The sequence below is a fragment of the Eleutherodactylus coqui genome, chromosome 8, assembly GCF_035609145.1.
Source record: "Eleutherodactylus coqui strain aEleCoq1 chromosome 8, aEleCoq1.hap1, whole genome shotgun sequence".
Lineage (NCBI taxonomy): Eukaryota > Metazoa > Chordata > Amphibia > Anura > Eleutherodactylidae > Eleutherodactylus > Eleutherodactylus coqui.
In genome coordinates, this window is record NC_089844.1 from 92253051 (window position 1) to 92272371 (window position 19321).

Here is a 19321-nt window from a genome sequence, read left to right on the forward strand (position 1 = left end):
CTCTGATGTTCGGAGGCGCTACTGTCAGTCTATCAGTGCCCCCGCAAAATAGTTGCTTAGTTCTGCTACAATCTCATGAGCTTGGCTCTGGTACAGTACTTATTCACTGAGCTGTTCTGGTGCTGTATTTATGTGCTGAAATTAGTACCGTATTCCAGGACTTCAAAACGGCGACGATTGGCTGCAGCAGTCACCTGACTTCCGTTGTAAGTACAGATTGAGATTGTTGCATGACCCTCAGCACTGTTTCCTGGGGGTAGAGGTGAGTATAGTTTATTTTGTTATTTTATTGCATGGGCAGCTGAAACCAACCATTACTGGCAGGACTATGGATTCGGTAAGCCAAACTTCCGACTCTGACCTCTCTATTTTTATTTTTTCCACACTCCGACTCCTTCATAATTAACTTGGTGTCGGAACTGGTACATCTCTTCTAACTTCAATTCCACCCAAGACTCTGACTCCACAGAGCTAGTTACTTTTTCCAAGGACATTCAGCCCATCAGCTGATTTAAAGGGGTTGTCTGGGACTTTTACTATTGATGACCTATCCTCAGGAGGGGTCAACAGTATTTGATTGGCAGGATTGCACTACTCTGGATCCCCACCGATCAGCTATTAGCCGGGCCCGCTGTCAGTTCAGACATAATTCAATGGGAGCTATGCCTGTAGTACCAAACCGAGCCAATGTAATGACTGCGGGCCTGGCGATTAGTTGATCAGCAGGAATCCCTTGCAGTGGAACAGGCCAACAGTAAGAGTCCCAGAAGTCAACCTCTTTAAATAGAAAGCATGCTCTCATAGGGTGGTCATTCAGCAGCTTCTCTTTTTTGCCCTCCATGAGAGATCCTCTGTAGATAGTCAAAAAATACACAGATGGTCCAGTGGGAATTTGCCCCTTTCGTCCTCCTATGGAATCTACAGCAAAAAGATAATATATATTCTGCCGATGAGAGTCTGAGGAGTCTAATGTCAGTATTTACCTGATCGCAGATAAGTTCCCACTTCTTCTCGTTGTCGTACTGACGCAGTAACCTGGCTTTATCAGGCGGGAGGTTCATAGCATTCTGTAAGGGAAGAAAAACAAGAGTCATTAAGAACCAGAGCTGAACTTTGGAAGTCATTGTATTGTATCTGCCAGGATCAACAAACGGGTTCACTGGGTCAATTAGCTTCAAGAAGTGAGAATCTAGAAGAGCCGTAACTTGAACTCCTTCATATTCACACATTGACTGTGATATGGTAGGAAAACAGCATGCAAAGTTCAATGCAAAAATTGACCCTGATACAAATGTGACTTAGTCTACCTGATTATAATAAAGTGTTCCTATTGATTTTTTTAGATAGCTTTCATAATAGTGCTGTACCGGCATCAGAGGCGGGCTACTTTTCCATGGCCCACCCTGTATCTGTCCATATTGTACACTATGCAAACAAACACCTTGTCCTCCACAGCTATGATTAACGTATGGGGAATACAGGGACCTGAAAGGAGCCATACCCTAGTACATAAGGCCACCCATCAATATAAGATGAGTGGGGGCTGACACTTGGGAGTCCCATCGATATAAGATCAGTGGGGGTCTGCCACTTGGGAGTCCCGCCGATCAGATGATCGTAGAGGCCTGTGATGTCGCATCCATCGGTCACGTGGCCTAAGAACTGCTAAGTCCCATTCAAGTGGATGGGATGGAGCTGTGGTGCTAGTGCAATATGTCTCCACTGGAACTATGGGTGGAGACATGGGTTGACCGGTCTCAGTGACCGGGAACTCCAATGTCATGCACCCCTAAGCTCATGTGGTAGACACATAGGACAGTACAGTGGCCAATGCATGTCGCTTCCTCCTTCAGGGGGGAGCCCCGGAGATGCACAGCCCTAGGGGCCTACCTTTTTGGAGCTCCCCACTGGGTGCACGGACAAGTTGTGCGTGTTTAACACTTACTGCACTGATGCCGCTTCTCGATCGCTGTTGAGGGGACAGGCCGACCTTGTGAAAGTTTCCCAGCGGTGATGGCAGACCAGAGGCCGCTGAGGTTTGCAGGTGAGGCGCTGGAACACGGGCTGGCAGTCCTCGGGAGACTATTGCAAATGTAGTGCCCCACAGGGCAACTTTGTGGAAGCTCCCCACAGGTGATGACAGACCAGAGGCCGCTGAGGCTTGCAGTTGAGGGGGACCACCGCAAATATAGTGCCCCACAGGCTGACCTTGTGGAAGCTCTGCACTGGTGATGACAGACCAGAGGCTGCTGAGGGTTGCAGGTCACATGGGCTGTCAGTTCTTAGGAGCCCCGCCCACCATAGCATCTAAGAAGGTGCTGATCGCAGCTAATGTGCTACGTGGGCATTCCCTGTCACTCATGCCTCCACCCATTGTTTCCGGTGGGGACATAATGCACTAGTACCTGGAGCTGCTATACCAGACACAGCCACTATGAAATGTACAGCCCTGTGCCTAGGAAATAGTAAATGCATTGAGTCGCTGAGACCCCACCAGCTAAACGCCATGCACTCTCCTCATCCCACCTTCGAAAAGTGATGAGAGAAGTGCAAAAAGGTTAACAAGTCACAAATCATTGAGCAACTGAATCCTGCAACTTTTTAAAGCCATAATTGTACTGTACAATCTATAAAGCAACCCTAACTGACAGATGCATTAGTACTGTTAGACCGCTAATGCTCTATACCTGCTCTCTAATTGGCCAAAGCTGCTCATGTGATCACTACTGGCCTATCAGAGAACAGTACACGGTGTGCATTACAGTTAGAATATGCTGCAGCCATCATGGGAGCCAGAACCAGCAGATCGGAGGGGCTTCAGAGAAGAAAACTGCAGATACTATACTCTCCTATCCCCGAGGTACAATTTTGTCCTGAAACTTTAATCAATTCCCCCCACCCCCACAGTATATAAGTTGCAGAACTTTAAGGGTCATCCACATGGGTGTATTCAGCTTTGGTCCATGAATACGCAGTGCCTCTTCCCTGCATACCTAGCCCTGTTTGCATTTTTTTGGCGCGTGTTTTTTGAGAACCAAAACCAGTAGTGGGTCCAAAATACGGAAGAAATGCAAATCTTTCCATTATAATTTCTCTTTGTACATTCCACTTCTTTTTTGGCTCACAAAATACACACGCACATACGCTCCTCTGTTTAAGCCCTTATGCGCATAATACACAGTGCAAATATGCCTGTGTGAATAAGCCCTAAGGGTGGCTTTAGATGAGCGCATTGCAAAATATGCTCGCTCTTCCGCAACTTTTTTTGCACAGTGAACACGGGTACTTTGCACGCATGCCAGCACACAATACTGTGCATATTGCACAGGCACCGCTAGTTCCCATGGCCAGGTGAATAACCTGATTTAAATGGCTATTAAGGCAAAGGAGGAGCATATTACGCATGTCTGTGCGTACATACCTGCACATTTACGCACCTCCCAAAGACCTCTATGGGGCTATTTGGTATGCAAAAGTGCACAAAATAGAGCAGGTCCCATTTTTTACGCAAGCGAGAAATGTGCAGGTAAGAAAAAGAAATGCAAACAAACCCTTGAAATCAATGGGTTCTATTCCCACGTATTGTGCGCGGGATTTTTCTGCGCATAAATATGGAAATATAGTCGTGTGAAGAAACCGTGGGCAGATGACGGTTACAAGTGGGTAAAGAGGGAGTATGGGGCCACTCCGATTATATATAGGATACTGTATAGAGCCCTGTAAATCCCAGCAGTTACGGTGCAGCGGAGTGAAATAACTTGGACGTGTGTCACTAAAGTATGTTTTCCTTCATGCGTTCTGAGACCTGCCCCGACTCGCTGCTTCCTCCCCAGTAAAAGATACATCTGTTCCTGAGAAGTATTTTGTCAGCTTTGTGTTCACTGATTAAAAAAGGGAAAGTTTAGCAAAAATCCACTTCCCTCGTATCTACCAAGGTCTACAGGCGAAGCTACAATCTCACCGTACAGACTGGACGGAACGCAGCGCCAAATCCAACGGCCCAAATACAGTCAGCGACACATTAAGGAATGGGCTTACACTGAGCGGACACCAATAAGTGTCATTATTCCCTCTATATTAGCATTGTTACACTTTGATCTTGTGTGTATTACTGTATTGCTGGTAAATTGCAAGGCGGTAAATATGCATAATCCTAGAGAGAAGTGCAAGTAGCACGGACTGTTCATAACATCCCGTATATACAAATGTAGCAGAACTCAGCTTGTCATTTCGCTCATTCATTGCAAAGATAATTAAGATTCAGCTGCACTTTTATGGAAAAGAACAGATACCACATTCTTAAATAAGACCGCTCACAAACTCAGCTCTGCTACATCGCATGAATTCAGTCCTGTCGCATATTGAAGATGTAGTGTGAATTTGTAGCAAATCTCACATGGATTTCATTACTTACATTGCAATTTACAAATCTGAAGCTATAAAAGCCTGCTGCGTGTCGTGGAATACTGTTTGTTGTTGTGGATCTTCTGTGACGAATTTGCAACAAATCTGCTACTAAGTTGTTACATTGTGGCACAAGGACTTATAAGCTACAGCATGTATTTGGCACTATGAATAGAGGGTAAATAACTATTTGATCAGTGAGGTTTCAGCTGTGGGAGTCCCCCTGATTACTAGAACAGGGGTCCTGAAGGACCCCGAATGACTGGAGCGGTGGTCAACATACGCACTACCAGTCCATTCATTTCAATGGAACTCCCGGAGACAGTCAAGCACTGTTACGCTGAATGAACACGGTCGGGTTGGATTCTGCATGTGGGATTCCGCAGCGGAATCCGACTCTGTGCTCAGCCGGTGAACCCTGCGTATCTCTCCGGATTTTTCATAATCTGTAATGTGGATGTGCCAGTGCACATGTGCAGTACAGATTATGCCGCATCGCCGCTAGGCGATGATACGGATTCCGTGACCTTTCCGCAATGATGATTGCAGAAGGGCTGCAGATCGGACGGCTTCCATTGACTTCGGCTTTCATTGTTGCTTGTGAGCTCTTGACACCTGAAAATAGATCCATAGATGTCTATAGAAGTCTATGAGTCCATCTTCAGCTGTAAAGAGGAAGCGACAGGCAGCAAATGCAGCTAAAGAGGCATGACACTTATGTGAGCACTGCAGCCCCTTCATATGAGCAATCAGAACCCGGACCTCCCAACTGATCAAAGTTTTGACATGTGAAAAGTTTTTAAAAAGTGGTTAAATATACACAGGTGCAGCCCATACAACTACTAGGGGTCCACGGGTGTCCCTCTGTAAACTGAGTGGAACTACGCTAGTGCTATCATAGGGACAATTGCAGCTTTCGTCATTCCCCTGTGAGGTCATATGTCCTTATGATAACACTGAAATGCCAGAGCACAGGGAGGGAAGTGTTGTCATGAAGACACAGAAAACTTCTCACGGATGCTTGTAGAGGACCTGTTGAATATTGTCATCGCATGTGACAAAGGGGCCACTCAGACACCAGGGCAGGTGCAGCCCAAATAGCCCCTGCTTCATGGCCCATTTCCTTCGGAATGAGACAATGTTCCCAGTCCCAGTAAGAGTGCCTGTATGTAACAGCGAGCAGCAACCTTGGCTGATCTCGGCTCTCTCTGCGGAAACATCTGGCCTTGCACATGCATGAATGAAGCAAACCATTGCCCAGGGACAGTGCCAGCTGAAAATACTATATGCGACCAGCTGAGTAACATTTGATTTCTTGTTGCCGCTGCTATCAGGGGACTGACTGTAATAATAATTTGGCGCTATTTTTAACTCAAAAATGCTTTGCCTGATTTAGTAGGAACAGAGATGAGTATGTACAGGTGCTGCCCGCACCCGTCTCCGCACCGGTGGCCTGCGGAAGTCATCAGACAACAGTGGGCTTCCTTTATAGATCCTTCGCCTTTAAACATCTACTTTCTGACTCTCCAGAAAGTGAGTTAGGGATTTGGATGGACACGTGTAGAAGTCAGCACAAACTTTTCGGTATATGCCCCGCCCCTTATACGGGCCAAGTTTCGAAACTAATACATCAGACCCCAGACTTTACATCTCATGACAGCTCATGATGAAGCCGTACTCTGTTGGCTATTCCTAGAATGTCCCCACCCTGATGCCAGGACTGGTCGATGCCATAAAAAAGTCATTCTCAGCAACTTAGCATCTGTGGAATACCAAACCGTGTTATTGTATAGGGTGCCAACTGCCAGTTTGTAGGAGGGCACCAGGAGGATGGAGGCTAAGGGCAATTGTTCCCATTAGTTCTGCCCGGCAAGATGATCTGCTTCCTCCTGGCTCTGACTCCTCCCTTATGACATTGTGATCCGCCACCGTCAGCCCATTGGCGCCCCTGAGACATGTTCGTTTACCTCTGCTACAGTATTTTTAAGTTATGAGATTGGTTCTGGAGCTGTGTTTTTGTATTGAGCTTGGTTCTGGTGCTGTATCTATGTAATAAATTTAGTTCTGCTGCTATAATTATGTTATGAACTTGGTTGTGGTGCAGTATGCACTTACTGAGCTTGTTTCTGATGCTGTATCTATGTACTGAGCTTGGTTCTGGTGCTGTACCTATGTACTGAGCTTGTTTCTGATGCTGTATTTATGTACTGAGCTTGGTTCTGGTGCTGTATTTATGTACTGAAATCAGTTCTGGTGCTGTATTTATGTACTGAACTTGGTTCTGGTACTGTATGTCTATTATGAGCTTTGTTTGGGTGCTGCATTTATCGACGGATGTTAACAACCAGTAGTGCCACTATTAGGCTAGGGCTGCGTTGTTCTGCAAGATCACGCTGCCATTGAACTGAATGGAGATGCCATGTGTATTGCAGGTTGCCACAATTCCAGCGTTACGGTCACGGCAACCTGCAACTCACACTGAGACCTGGGACTCCACTGAGTACAATTGCAGTGTGATGTTCCAGTACCACACAGAGATCTTTGTTTGTGTGCCCCCTGCCCATTGTTCTAAGTGTTGTGCCCTAGAAATGATAGTGTTAAGAAGTAATACACTGCAGACAGGTATATCTGGAATTGGGCTCTTTGAACTCATTAGCATGTTGTTTTAAATATCTCCTTTTCAGATTGCCAAGCTTAAAGGGAACACTGAATGTATCACAGCCAAAGTCGCTGTACAGCCCTTAAACTTTGCAGCTCCCAAAAGTGCTTACATCGAATCCTGTGGGGTTACAGTAATGCAGAAGGAGGAAATAATAAATCACTTCCTATTTAGACACATTTATCATTTAGGATTCTGGGAAAGCTGGGTGATGACACCTGTGGAAACTAGAATAGTGGCCATATAAGTTGCTATCCTGCTTTCCTAGGATTTGGAATGACAAATATGTCCACATACACAGCAGTTTATTCCATGTCACTGTAAGAACTGATAGAGCTCAAGGCAAGAACATAACAAAACTTTTGGGAGCTGAACTCGGTGATGGCAATCTGCAACCTGCGCTGTAACTCCATTGAGTTCAGTAGCAATGCGATGTCGCAGTACTACACTGCAATCTTTGGACAGCGATCACGAACTCCGCAATACAAATCTGGTCGTGTAAGCCCGGCCTTGTATATAGATTGCAGTCATTGTTCTGGGACGGGCTTTCTACTAATTATATATATATATATATATATATATATATATATATATATATTCATAAACTTCTATGGAGCCGAAATCTATCCAGACTTTTCTGCGTATGTTGGGTAGTCGGCGACAGTATCCGAGGACATCCCTTGTAGATTATAAGTATTTTTCGGAGGGTGTTTTTTATATAGCTGTACTATGGCCAAAGTTCATGGTACCCCCGCCGGACGTGGACCTCCCCGGGGGTCTACTGAGCAGAGAATACATCACCATAGGCTTCCATAGGGTTCTACTCTCAGTGTATTCAACCTGCAGCCACCAGAGAGAGTGGCGGCCCCCCTCCCGGTGACTGATCCCCTTGTGATTTACAGTTTGGAATTGATGGAGCAGCGTGACGCTGACTCTGAGCATGCTCCTTACGCGCTTACATCTGCCACAAAGAAGGTCAGTTCCAGACTGGTATTAATGCTCTATTCATGGAACTAATCCTATCTTTTAATCAGGCTACAAAAGCAAGCTGCTCGCCATCGCCGTACGCCACGTTACAAACACGCAGCACACAATATGTGAGAGGGACGCTCCAATTAACAGCGCGGATGTGTGACTTCTGCGAGGCGCGACACGTAACTAGGACGATAGAGTCGGGTCATAAGATCACGCAGAGAACAATACCGTCCCAGGAAGGCCGCCGCAGCACCAACGACGCCATATGTTTTCTTGTTTTTATTAATGACAGACCTGATTAATATCTGTGAGCTGGATTATATAAATCTAGAGGAAATCGATCTTCCTGTGTGACGTCACATGACCAGGAGGGAAGCTTCTTGTCCAATGACTGCAAGCAATTGTTACAAAAAGTTTTTAAACAGACAAAAAGTTTGTTGCCAGTAGAGAAAAAGGTTATCGCATGAGTAACATTGTATTCGCCGTTAGGGCTTCTTCACACGTCCGTCTTTGCGCAATGCAAAGAGAATAGAACTCATCGATGTCAATGGATTCGCACTCATGAAGTCCTGCTCTATTTTCCTGCGTATTTGCGCACCAGGGGTCTCATAGGATTCTATGGGAAGTGAACAAATGCGCATTCAATATACGTGCAAACGCTCGATACACTACGCAAATCTACGACAAAAAAAAAATCTGGACCTCATTAAGCTAAGTAGCCTTTTAATCCACGGAAGGGGTGTGTCACGCCCTCATGTGAACTGGCCTGCATGCGCAAAAAATACACGCGCAAATCAACCTCATTCACTGTGCAAATACATGGCGCTGAGGCGAGCGTATTTATGCGTATACTTGCTCCCGCATAACATATTTGCACAGTGAAGAATGATTTTTGTGCCTGCGCAAATATTGAGCACATTTTCGCAGACACCACTCGTTTACACGGCGGGGGAATCATCACCACCCTGATTTAAAAGGCTAATTAGACTAATGAGGTACAGGTGTTTTGCGCATACTCGCACGCACATGTGCAACATGTTTTTTTCTAAAAGCACACACAAAAAGAAACGTGAGAAAGAACCCATTGAAATCAGTGGATTCTATATGCTGCGTATTGCTCGGCAAATATGTCGGTGTGGCGCTGCTCCTAGTGTTCGCTGGTTAGTGAAAATTAGAGAGTCTTCTCTGCGATTTTCTAGGCGGGCGTTGGTTTCAAGGACGCAAAAATGTGCGCAAACGCGTTCGTCTGTTGAAGCCTTTATTTCCATCTGCATTCTGTTCAAATTTCTGGGACAGAAAATCAGGCGGTAAAATCGCCGATGTGAAAGGTCGCTGCTATATGCGGTGATAGGCCGGCTCTCACAGCGGTAAAATACTGCGCAAGGGCTTAAACAGACAAACGCGTTTTAGACCTCTTTCACATGAGCGTGACGTAATCATGCTCACTAGAATGTGACGTAATTGCGCTCTGAATGGAGCCCGAGCACGTCTAATCGCGAGTGTTCTGGCGCAGTAAAGTATCCTTTTCTGCGCTGCCAGCCCGATTCACATTGGCACGCAAGACACTTTCTGCTGTAAAAAAAACCTGGAGCCAAATTACTACGCCGTGGATGTCAGAATGCTGGCGCCTGAAAGGTTTTAGGCATTTATGCTATGTCCAATCACATTTTCGAAAGATGGATGGAGCACAGCTCTAAGAGGCATGTCCACGTGTTACCCGCCACATCAAGGGCCCCTTCACGCGAGCGTAATACTCACGTAAAATATGCACGTGGAACACGCTGACACTAGAAGCTATTGATTTTCTTGCATTCACTCTCATAACTCCTTTTAGTGCATGCGGAAAAAAATGCATCATGCTCTTTTAGGCCTCCTGCACATGAGCGGAAATTTTGCGGTGGGATTTCCCGCGGAATTTCCGCTGCTGGAAGCCTGCATAGGATTGCGTTAACAAACGCAATCCTATGCAGACAGCCGCGATTTGGGCGCGAAATATCTTGCGGCAAACAAATCGCGGCATGCTCTACTTCTGTGCGGGGGCCCCGCACAGAAGTAGAGCATGCCGCGATTTGTTTGCCGCAAGATATTTCGCGCCCAAATCGCGGCTGTCTGCATAGGATTGCGTACAGAAATGTCACTCGCCCGCCGCCGGCTCCGGTCTGCACATGCGCTGGCTGCCCGGCAAGCCGGCACGTCAAACAGCCGGAGCCGGCGGGCGCGGGTGAGTACGCGCAGGTCCCTGCAGGCGCTCGGGTCGGGTCCCGATGCGAGAATTCTCGCCGCCGGATCCGACCCGCCCATCTGCAGGCGGCCTTATTGTGCGCATTTTCACACCCAAGATCGCCATAGAAGTCTATGGGAAGTGTGCAAATGCGCAGTCAATACCAACGCAAATACACAATACACTTCGCAATTCAGCGGGGAAAAGAACATACCTGGAACTCATTAGCCTCAGGCCGCTTTCACATGGGCGAGAAAATTGTGCAACACACAAATATCGCACGAAACGAACACGGTTCTTTTCGAAAAATCGCGGCAAGTCACATACAGTGAAATCAGTCCATTTTTTACAGACCAAAATTGCGTACTGTGACTGATCCCTTACTATAATCTACCCCAGAACTTGGCAAACATTCCATTTTTTACCCTCCATTAATTTCAATACATTTTTTTTTTAAATGGAAAGCTGTAGTTCGCTTCCGTTCCATCAGGCTTCCATTTTTTAAATAGCGCTGCAGACTGGTCTGCTAAAAAAAATAGAAGTCCAACAAAATGGAAGCAGAAGGATAACTTCCTGTTTGCTTTCCGTTTTTTAAAAACCCATTGAAATCAAATGAAAAAAAAAAAATCACATAATTCTATCTCTCTGTTCCAAAAAAGGCGGTTTCAGATGAACGTATTCCAAAATATGCTCGCTCCTGCTCAATGTTTTCGCAGTTAACAAGGTGTACTTTGCGCTCATGCCTGCCCACAATTAGCAAAGGAACCGCTAGTTCACATGAGCTGGGGAATCACCCCACCCCGATTCAAGCCAAATGAGGTCCGGTGTTTGCAGGTATGTACAGCGTTTTGCGCATACTCGCACGTACACATATGCATATTTGCACACCTCTAGACCTCTATGGGTGTCTTTGGTGTGAAAATGAACATAACATAGCGCAAGACGTATTTTTTTGCCCCCCTGAGAATCGCGCGTGCAAAAAAAAAAAAAGAAAAGAATGAGAATAAACCCATTGAAATCAATGGATTCTATTCTCCGCATTTAGTGCGCAGGATTTGTTCGTGCGTTAAAATACACACATCTGAGGGAAAGCCAAAGAGACGGTAAGGCTGAACGCTGGTGTGAACGAGCTCTTAGCTCATAGAGCATTGTCAAGACTGGACCACTTAGCAGAGAGCAGGACTGCGTCTTCCGGGGCATGCTGGGAGTCGTAGTTTCCCCACAGCTGGAGCGCAACGGGTTGGAGATCTCTGCCCTGAAGGGTTATCTAAAGCGTTATTAAGTCATTGCCTTTTGTTACTGTTCTGTCCAACACCCATTCTGCAGATGTTCTGTAACCGAATCCACTTAGCAGCAGTAATAGCGTAAATAAATCACGGTAAAAGGGAGTAGAAATCCCATCCGCAGCTCACTGCTCATCACCCGCCAGCTCGCTGCTCCGTCCGCCCTCAGATAAGGAAATCACATGGATGATATTATGAAGCGCTCCCACTTGCTCATCTGCTTTCGGCCAAATATTACTTGGATTTCGTTATATATCAATCTCCGCGGAAAACGGAAAACGCCACAATTACATAACAGATTTGTTCTTAATTCCTTCCCACACAAGGATTATTCAGCCAGGGTGTTGTCGCTGAACGCTGGATACCAGATTCTTTTTTTTCGAATATTTTTGGCTCTGCGTTCGTGATGCGAGCTCTCGGTACAGAGGAGGGCGTCCAGGAAGGGACGCTGCTCGCAGCCTGCCAGTTGGACGGTGAGGACCTGACATTCAGGGCTTCTTCATACAGGGAGTTGTCCTGCCAAAACCATCTCCTTCCCACCAGGGTCTGCGTCAGATCCCCCGCAGTACATGTACTTAAAGGGAAGATCGCCTTTTAATGTCAGGTTGCTTTGAGCCCCCAAATCTTGTGCTGATTAATTTCATTATATATCTTTGGAGCCATGAATCCCCTCCACAGACGACGGCCCAGGGGTTGTGGCACTGCTTACTGTCCTCCGGATAGGTCATCGTTAGCAGATTGGCAGAGGTCCAACGCTTGTGAGTCCTGGCGATTCAGTGCATGTGCCGGGACTCAGCATGCCATACCACCACTGAGAACCCTGCCACTCTCAAGAAAGGGGGTCCCATGTCCCCCCATCCTCCTCTCTGCAGGGTTACTGCACTCCCAGTAGTGAGGAGGCAACTCAATAGTTGTGCAATGTTCACTTTCAATGGGACTGCAAGGATAACCAAGTGGCACCTGCTTGGGCATTTCTGTCAATCTCATTGAAATGAATGGAGCACCAACGGCCATGCTTAGGTGTCACTACAAGGGTAAAAGCGACCCCCGGCCCCGTCGTTGGGGGTCTCAGCAATGAAGCTCCTACGATCAGATCAGCAAGCTATCCCTTCTCCTGTGGCTCTTGGTGATCCTTTCAGTCGTTCCCGACTTTCAGGTCAGTTTGTGAATCAGACTTGTGTGTCTTGGCACAACCCTTTTAATGTAAAGTGTGTTGGTGCAAGAATCCTTGTATGTGGAGCGACTCACTTCGGGAGACAAGGGCAGATCTAGAAGATCATCTACCTTGCCTTCACACAGACTCCATTAGGGGACAAACGATCAGTGATGCAATTGTTCGTCCTGATAGTTTCATCACTGTCAGTAGCGCATCCCCCAGAATGTGCGACGCTCACCCAAGCACCACTGCCACTTCAGTCAGCTTATCGTCGGGGATCCTGAATGAGGGACCCCCAACAATTGACTATTGTTGATCTATCCAGAGTGGTGGACCCCCCACGATTAACTATTGATGACCTATCCAGAGTGATGGACCCCCGCCTATTAACTATTGATGACCTATCATAAGTGGTGGACCCCCAACAATTAACTATTGATGACCTATCCCGAGTAGTCGAACCCCACCAATTAACTATTGATGACCTGTCCAGAGTGGTGGACCCCCATTGATTAACTGTTGATGACCTATGCAGAGTGGTGGACCCCCACTGATTAAGTATTGATGACCTATCCAGAGTGGTGGAACCCCACTGATTAACTATTGATGACCTATCCAGAGTGGTGGAACCCCACCAATTAACTATTGATGACCTATTCAGAGTGGTGGACTCCCACTGATTAACTATTGATGACCTATACAGAGTGGTGGACTCCCACTGATTAACTATTGATGACCTATACAGAGTGGTGGACCCCCACCGCTTAACTATTGATGACCTATCTAGAGTGGTGGAACCCCACCAATTAACTATTGATGACCTATTCAGAGTGGTGGACTCCCACTGATTAACTATTAATGACCTATCCAGAGTGGTGGACCCCTACTGATTAAATTGATGACCTATCCAGAGGATAGGTCATGAATAGTTTAGTCCTGGAAAACCCCTTTAACTCCATGGGGCAATTTATTGAAGCACTTGCACTAATTTTCATAGCCTTTTTAGTGTGAGAAAACCCCTTTAAGGGCTTCTTCAGATGGCCTTGTTTTTGTCAAGTGTTTTGTTTTGACTAAGGGTATTTTCGTGTGTTAATAGAAGGTGCGAGATAAGATAGGACTTGCCCTATCTTTCTCACACATAGTTTTTCTACCCGCTTTTTTTTTTTTTTTTTTTACAGTAGCATGAAATTTAAAATTAAAAAAATAGGGAATTTTATCTGGTTCATGCACTAATACACTCCGCAGCGGCGGGCGTATCTGCACATGCGCCAATCTATTTTTCCCCTAAAGCATAAAATTATGCCTGGCTGTAGATATAACTATAGGAAGCTTCTGCATTTCTGTGTATGTAAGTGGCTCCGCCATTTGGTGGTTGCCATTATTTGCCCTGTAAACCAGCGGGGTGCAATATCCAAGGCTACGTGCACACAAGCGCAAAACTCACACGACTTTTCTGTATTGTGAGATGTATAAAACCCATGTGAATATGAGCTCCATTCTTTTGAATGGAGTCATACACATGAGCGATTCTGCGAGGTTTTAAAAATTATTGCATGTCCTATTTTTTTGCCTTCCTCGGAACACATCGCCCATTGTTTTCAATGGGACCTTAAAGACATCACATGATGCGCGATCTGCATGCGAGCAATGGAATCAATGGGAAACACTTGCAATCCTCTATCGCGTGTGAAACATGCACATCGGAGTTTAACAAAAGTGAGGCGTTTTTGCATAAAAACCGCCTCGCATAAAACGTACATTGCCAAACGCGATATTGCGCTCGCCCATCTGAATGTAGCCTAAATGAAAATTTCACTGCACCCATGCCCATTCAATGAAACCACATAGACGAGAAAATGGAAAATGCCCAGTGCCAATCCAATCTTACACTCTGCGAGTTCTTGGAAGCAGTCCAACTATGTAAGGAATATAATGCGAGCGCAACGTGATGAAGAAAGCCTGTGTTTCCAGTCGTTCCACGGAAAGAACTGGGCTAAATAATGATGTCAGAATTCCTGAGATTTGCTGAAATGAAGATCTGTTAAATAAAGCAATGGCTTCCACAGTTGCAAGCTGAATAAATCCTTCTGATGGTAATTAGGTTAAACAGTTCAGCAGGTCTGCTTGAAAGCGGAGCGTGGTGTGGAATAAAAATGAGCGTGCGTACTATTTCCAGACCGCGGCCGGCCTATTACAAAGGAAATACGGAGAATTAATTCTACCTCAGTACCAACAATGTCTATCTGCCTCCAGCTTCAAACTGTGTGAAAAAATATAACTTACATAATAGGCGGCTCGGAAATCACTCGCTCTTAAAGGGGAGTCTTACACTTAAAATAAATTGCTCTTAATTACCAAGTAAAAAAAAAAGAAAACTGACGGTTTTCTCTCCCGCCGTTCCCTTTGATCTCCATTAGTTCACATGTCTGATATTTATTTGATAAATAGCTTAAATAAACCTTTTTTCCTATTTTTTTGCAGTAATTTCTGGGAAGTGTGGTGAACCGATATTATTTCTCCTTCAATCTAGCCCACAGTAAAGGGATGGTAAACCTAGGGCTGGCCTCAGGGCTGTGCTGAAGGAGACGCCAAAGATAGCTTGCCACCCAAGGCGTGGGACCATCATTATTGTATAGCTGTATTATTAGATGGGGCCATTAAATGGCTCTGTAGGCTGAATGGACACTTTATTAGAGACCCCGGGCCTATCATGATTGAAGCTTTCCTGTATAGAAATTCTCCCCGTGACCGCGGAGTGCAGCATAAAATCACATGACTAGTTTTCTGTGGATCAGTTTCAGTGTTAATCCACATTAGATTGCAAAGTCCAGCGACCTGAGCGACTTCCACTGAGGTCTGGTCATTGGTGCTAGACTAGCCGGGGGCAAGGATTTTACTGTCAATGGGGTGGGGGTGGGGGAGTTATATAATGGTGTGGAGAATATACGGAGAATGGTGTGATCTAGGAAAAACATCCAGTGAAAGGGGATCCTGTGGACTTAAAACAACTCTTTAAGAAAAGGGGTCAGAGGAGGATGTCAAGAATCATATGATGAACAGGTAGTGCACATGCAGCCTAATAATATACTGGTGCTCCAACTAATGTTTCCGAAGGCTCAACTTGTTCAATGGCACGGATAGGCTATTATAGCAGATGACCAGTTCCATTGCTAAGAGATACTGGTTAGGTAGACGCCAGTGGGCAAAAGAGCGAAAAATTGGATCACTGAGCAATAGAAAAACATCACCTGGTCAAAAGAATCCAGATTTCTGATGGGAAGATTAGAATTTAACACGAGAAAAATGAAAAAATGACCGCTTCTCCGAATATGTCAGCACCTCCATCTAATTTGCAGCAACTACAAGAAGCTTCCTGTCCGCAGGGGCCGATGTCCCTAGCGGAATCTACACCACAATGAAGTGCTGCAGTTCAGAAGGCCAAAAGATGTCCAACACTACTAGATGTAGCATTGTTATTTTGGCAGCTCTATGGAAGAGTTATTTGGCCAAGGGTTATTTGCAGTTACCATGTAGCGATATAGTCCCAATTATAAGCGCCAGTCATGAGGAGAGCTCAAAGAGGTTGACCTGTAGGTTAGATGGCACTGTGTGCGGAATGGTTTTTGGTACCCTTCTGTCATAAGAATAAAACAATATATATCGCACTGCTAGACAGCATACCAACACCAGACCAGCTCGGTGAATAAATACTGTACCAGAACCAAGCTCATAGTGTACGAAAACCAAGCTTATTACATAAATACAGCCCCAAACCATACTCAGTACATAGGTATAATATCAAAACTTAGCTCATCACATAAATACAGTACCACAACTGTTGTGTTGCGTGGGAGCCGATGGGCTGACAGTGACGCCCCAGAACATTAAAGGGGTAGAGACAGAGCCAGGAGGAGGATGATTCATGTAGCTCCACAAGATGTTGCCACACGGAGAAAGAAGATCATCTTGCTGGGCGGACCTAATGGCGGCGATTGCCATAACCTACATTTACTTTCAATGGGACTGTCAGAAATACCTGATTACAAGCAATTGGCTATTTCCAACAACCCCTTAGAAAGTAGTAGCAACATACAAGCTCAACCGCTGCGCTATTCAAGCTCCTCTCCATTTAAAGGTGTGCAGTGAGGAGGAGAGGGGGACGCGGTATCCCTATTCTAGAGGTCTCAGCAATGAGGCCTACCTCGTTTTGTGTATTGACCATAAAACATGATTCTGGGACACCCTCTTTAATATTACTATGTAATTAGCTGCAGGGCTGGCGGACCACGCTGTACCGGCGACCCCATATAGTAAAATGGTGCCTGGTGCTAGCTTTCTGAAAGTTGTCCGGCAGCCCGGGCGGTAGCGTGCACGAAGGGCAGGTCTATTATACTTAAAGTGCATTGTATGTAAGCCTCTGTTTTATCAATCCTTTTAATCTATATGATGTCACTCTAAAAATACTAGAAACTTTTGCGGCATCTCCAGTTCCCGCACGCTCTCCTTTATGCCAAATGTATTTCACACTCTTCGGCGGGCAGCTTTCATCACAGAAAATGTACCAGATGTCCTGCGTTTGGCTTATACGGCTGTAATTAGGATCACAACCAGACTTTGCCAAACAGGTGGATGGAGTCCGTCCGGCCAGCAGGATTTCATCGATCCAGGACGGCTGAGCGCTAAACTTAATTCAAGGAAATTCTGATGTGACCGCAGTTATAGCCCCCATATCCCACTCCCAGCACGTCACACGGACAGGGGTCTGGGAAGCTGAGGAGCTGTGTGATGGGGGTCCTCAAACTATAGTGATGCTACAGCGTTCACAGGGGTGGACTGACCATTGAGCGTTAGACAAGGACATACGACTATTGGTCAGTTACAATACTCTTTAATATTTAACCCAATAATGACCAACACCATAAATATATGGTACTTAATATACACAATGAGACAGCTCGGTCTGGGCGAAAACGTGTCTATCTGGGTAAAGAACTGGCTCGGAGATAGAAGCAGAGGTGGTAATAAATGGTTCATACTGTGATTGGGCCACCGTCGTTAGTGGGATGCCACAGGGTTCTGTATTAGGCCCCATTCTGTTCAGTGTATTTACCAACGACCTGATAGAGGGGCTGCACAGTAAAATATCAATATTTGCAGATGACACAAAATTATACAATATAATCAATGCAACGGAGGACAATGTACGGCTACAAACGGACCTGGATGAGCTGGGGGCTTGGGCAGAAAAATGGCAAATGAAGTTTAATATAAATAAATGAAAGGTTATGCACATGGGCAGGAGAAACGGATGTCACCAATATACACTAAATGGGGAAAAGTGAGATGGACCTGGAGGTACTAGTGGACTGTAGACTTAAAGGGGTTGTCCCGCGATGACAAGTTAAGTTAAGCACTTCTGTATGGCCATATACATGCACTTTGTAATATACATCGTGCTTGAAATATGTGCCATACAGAAGTTATATACTCACCTTCCCTGCGCTGGCGTCCCCATCTCCATGGTGTCGTCTAATTTCAGCGTCTAATCGCCCGATTAGACGCGCTTGCGCAGAAGGGTCTTCTCCCTTCTGGTCGGTCCGGGCACGAGCGGCGTTCTGGCTCCGCCCCCTTCCACGCGTCATCGCGTAGCTCCGCCCCATCACGTGTGCCGATTCCAGCCAATCAGGAGGCTGGAATCGGCAATGGACCGCACAGAGCCCACGGTGCACCATGGGAGAAGACCCGCGGTGCATCGTGGGTGAAGATCCCGGCGGCCATCTTGGAGGAAAAGAAGGAAGAAGTTGCAGAGAGGGGATTCGGTTAACTAAAATTTTTTTTTTACATTTCAACACATCCCTTGGGTTTGTCCTGCGCTGAACGGGGGGCCTATGCAAAAAAAAACAAAAAACGTTTCGGCGCGGGACAACCCCTTTAACTGGAACAATCAATGCCAGTCAGCTGCTGCAAAAGCTAACAAAGTCTTGGGGTGCATTAAAAGAGGTATAGGGGTGAGGGACGAGAACATTATCCTCCCACTATAGAAGGCGCTTGTCAGGCCCCACATGGAATACTGTGTACAGTTCTGGATACTGATGCTCAGGAAAGATGTTACAATGATGGAGGGGGTTCAAAGAAGGGCAACTAAACTAATACATGGAATGCCGGGACTGGAATACCCGGAGAGGCTATCAAAATTGGGATTATTCACCCTGGAAAAAAGACGGCTAAGGGGTGATCAAATAACTATGTATAAATACACGAGGGGACGATACAAGGATCTCTCCCATGATCTGTTTATACCCAGGACTGCGATGGTAACAAGAGGGCATCCTCTATATCTAGAAGAAAGCAGGTTCCATCACCAACACAGAAGGGGGTTCTTTACTGTAAGAGCAGTGAGACTGTGGAACTCTCTGCCTGAGGATGTGGTGATGGCAAAATCTATAGAGGAGTTTAAGAGGGGACTAGATGTCTATCCAGAGCGCCATGATATTACAGGATATAGACATTAGGTGTCCAGCGGGGTTGCTGATTCACGTCTTACAGTCAGGTAGGAACTATTAGAGGTTGATCCAGGGAGTATTCTGACTGCCATTATAGAGTCGGAAAAGAATTTTTTCTCC

The 19321-nt window shown here is 45.9% G+C and overlaps 1 protein-coding gene across 4 annotated transcripts in view; it reads right to left on the bottom strand.

Moving 5' to 3' along the window:
- FMNL2 (formin like 2) overlaps positions 1 to 19321 on the bottom strand; it is a 241765-nt gene that overhangs the window by 117005 nt on the left and 105439 nt on the right. For all 4 annotated transcript variants that reach the window (XM_066576019.1, XM_066576023.1, XM_066576020.1 and 1 more), the window contains exon 2: positions 984 to 1067. In XM_066576019.1, the coding sequence (XP_066432116.1) occupies positions 984 to 1067 (84 nt within the window). The remainder of the gene's footprint in view (positions 1 to 983; positions 1068 to 19321) is intronic.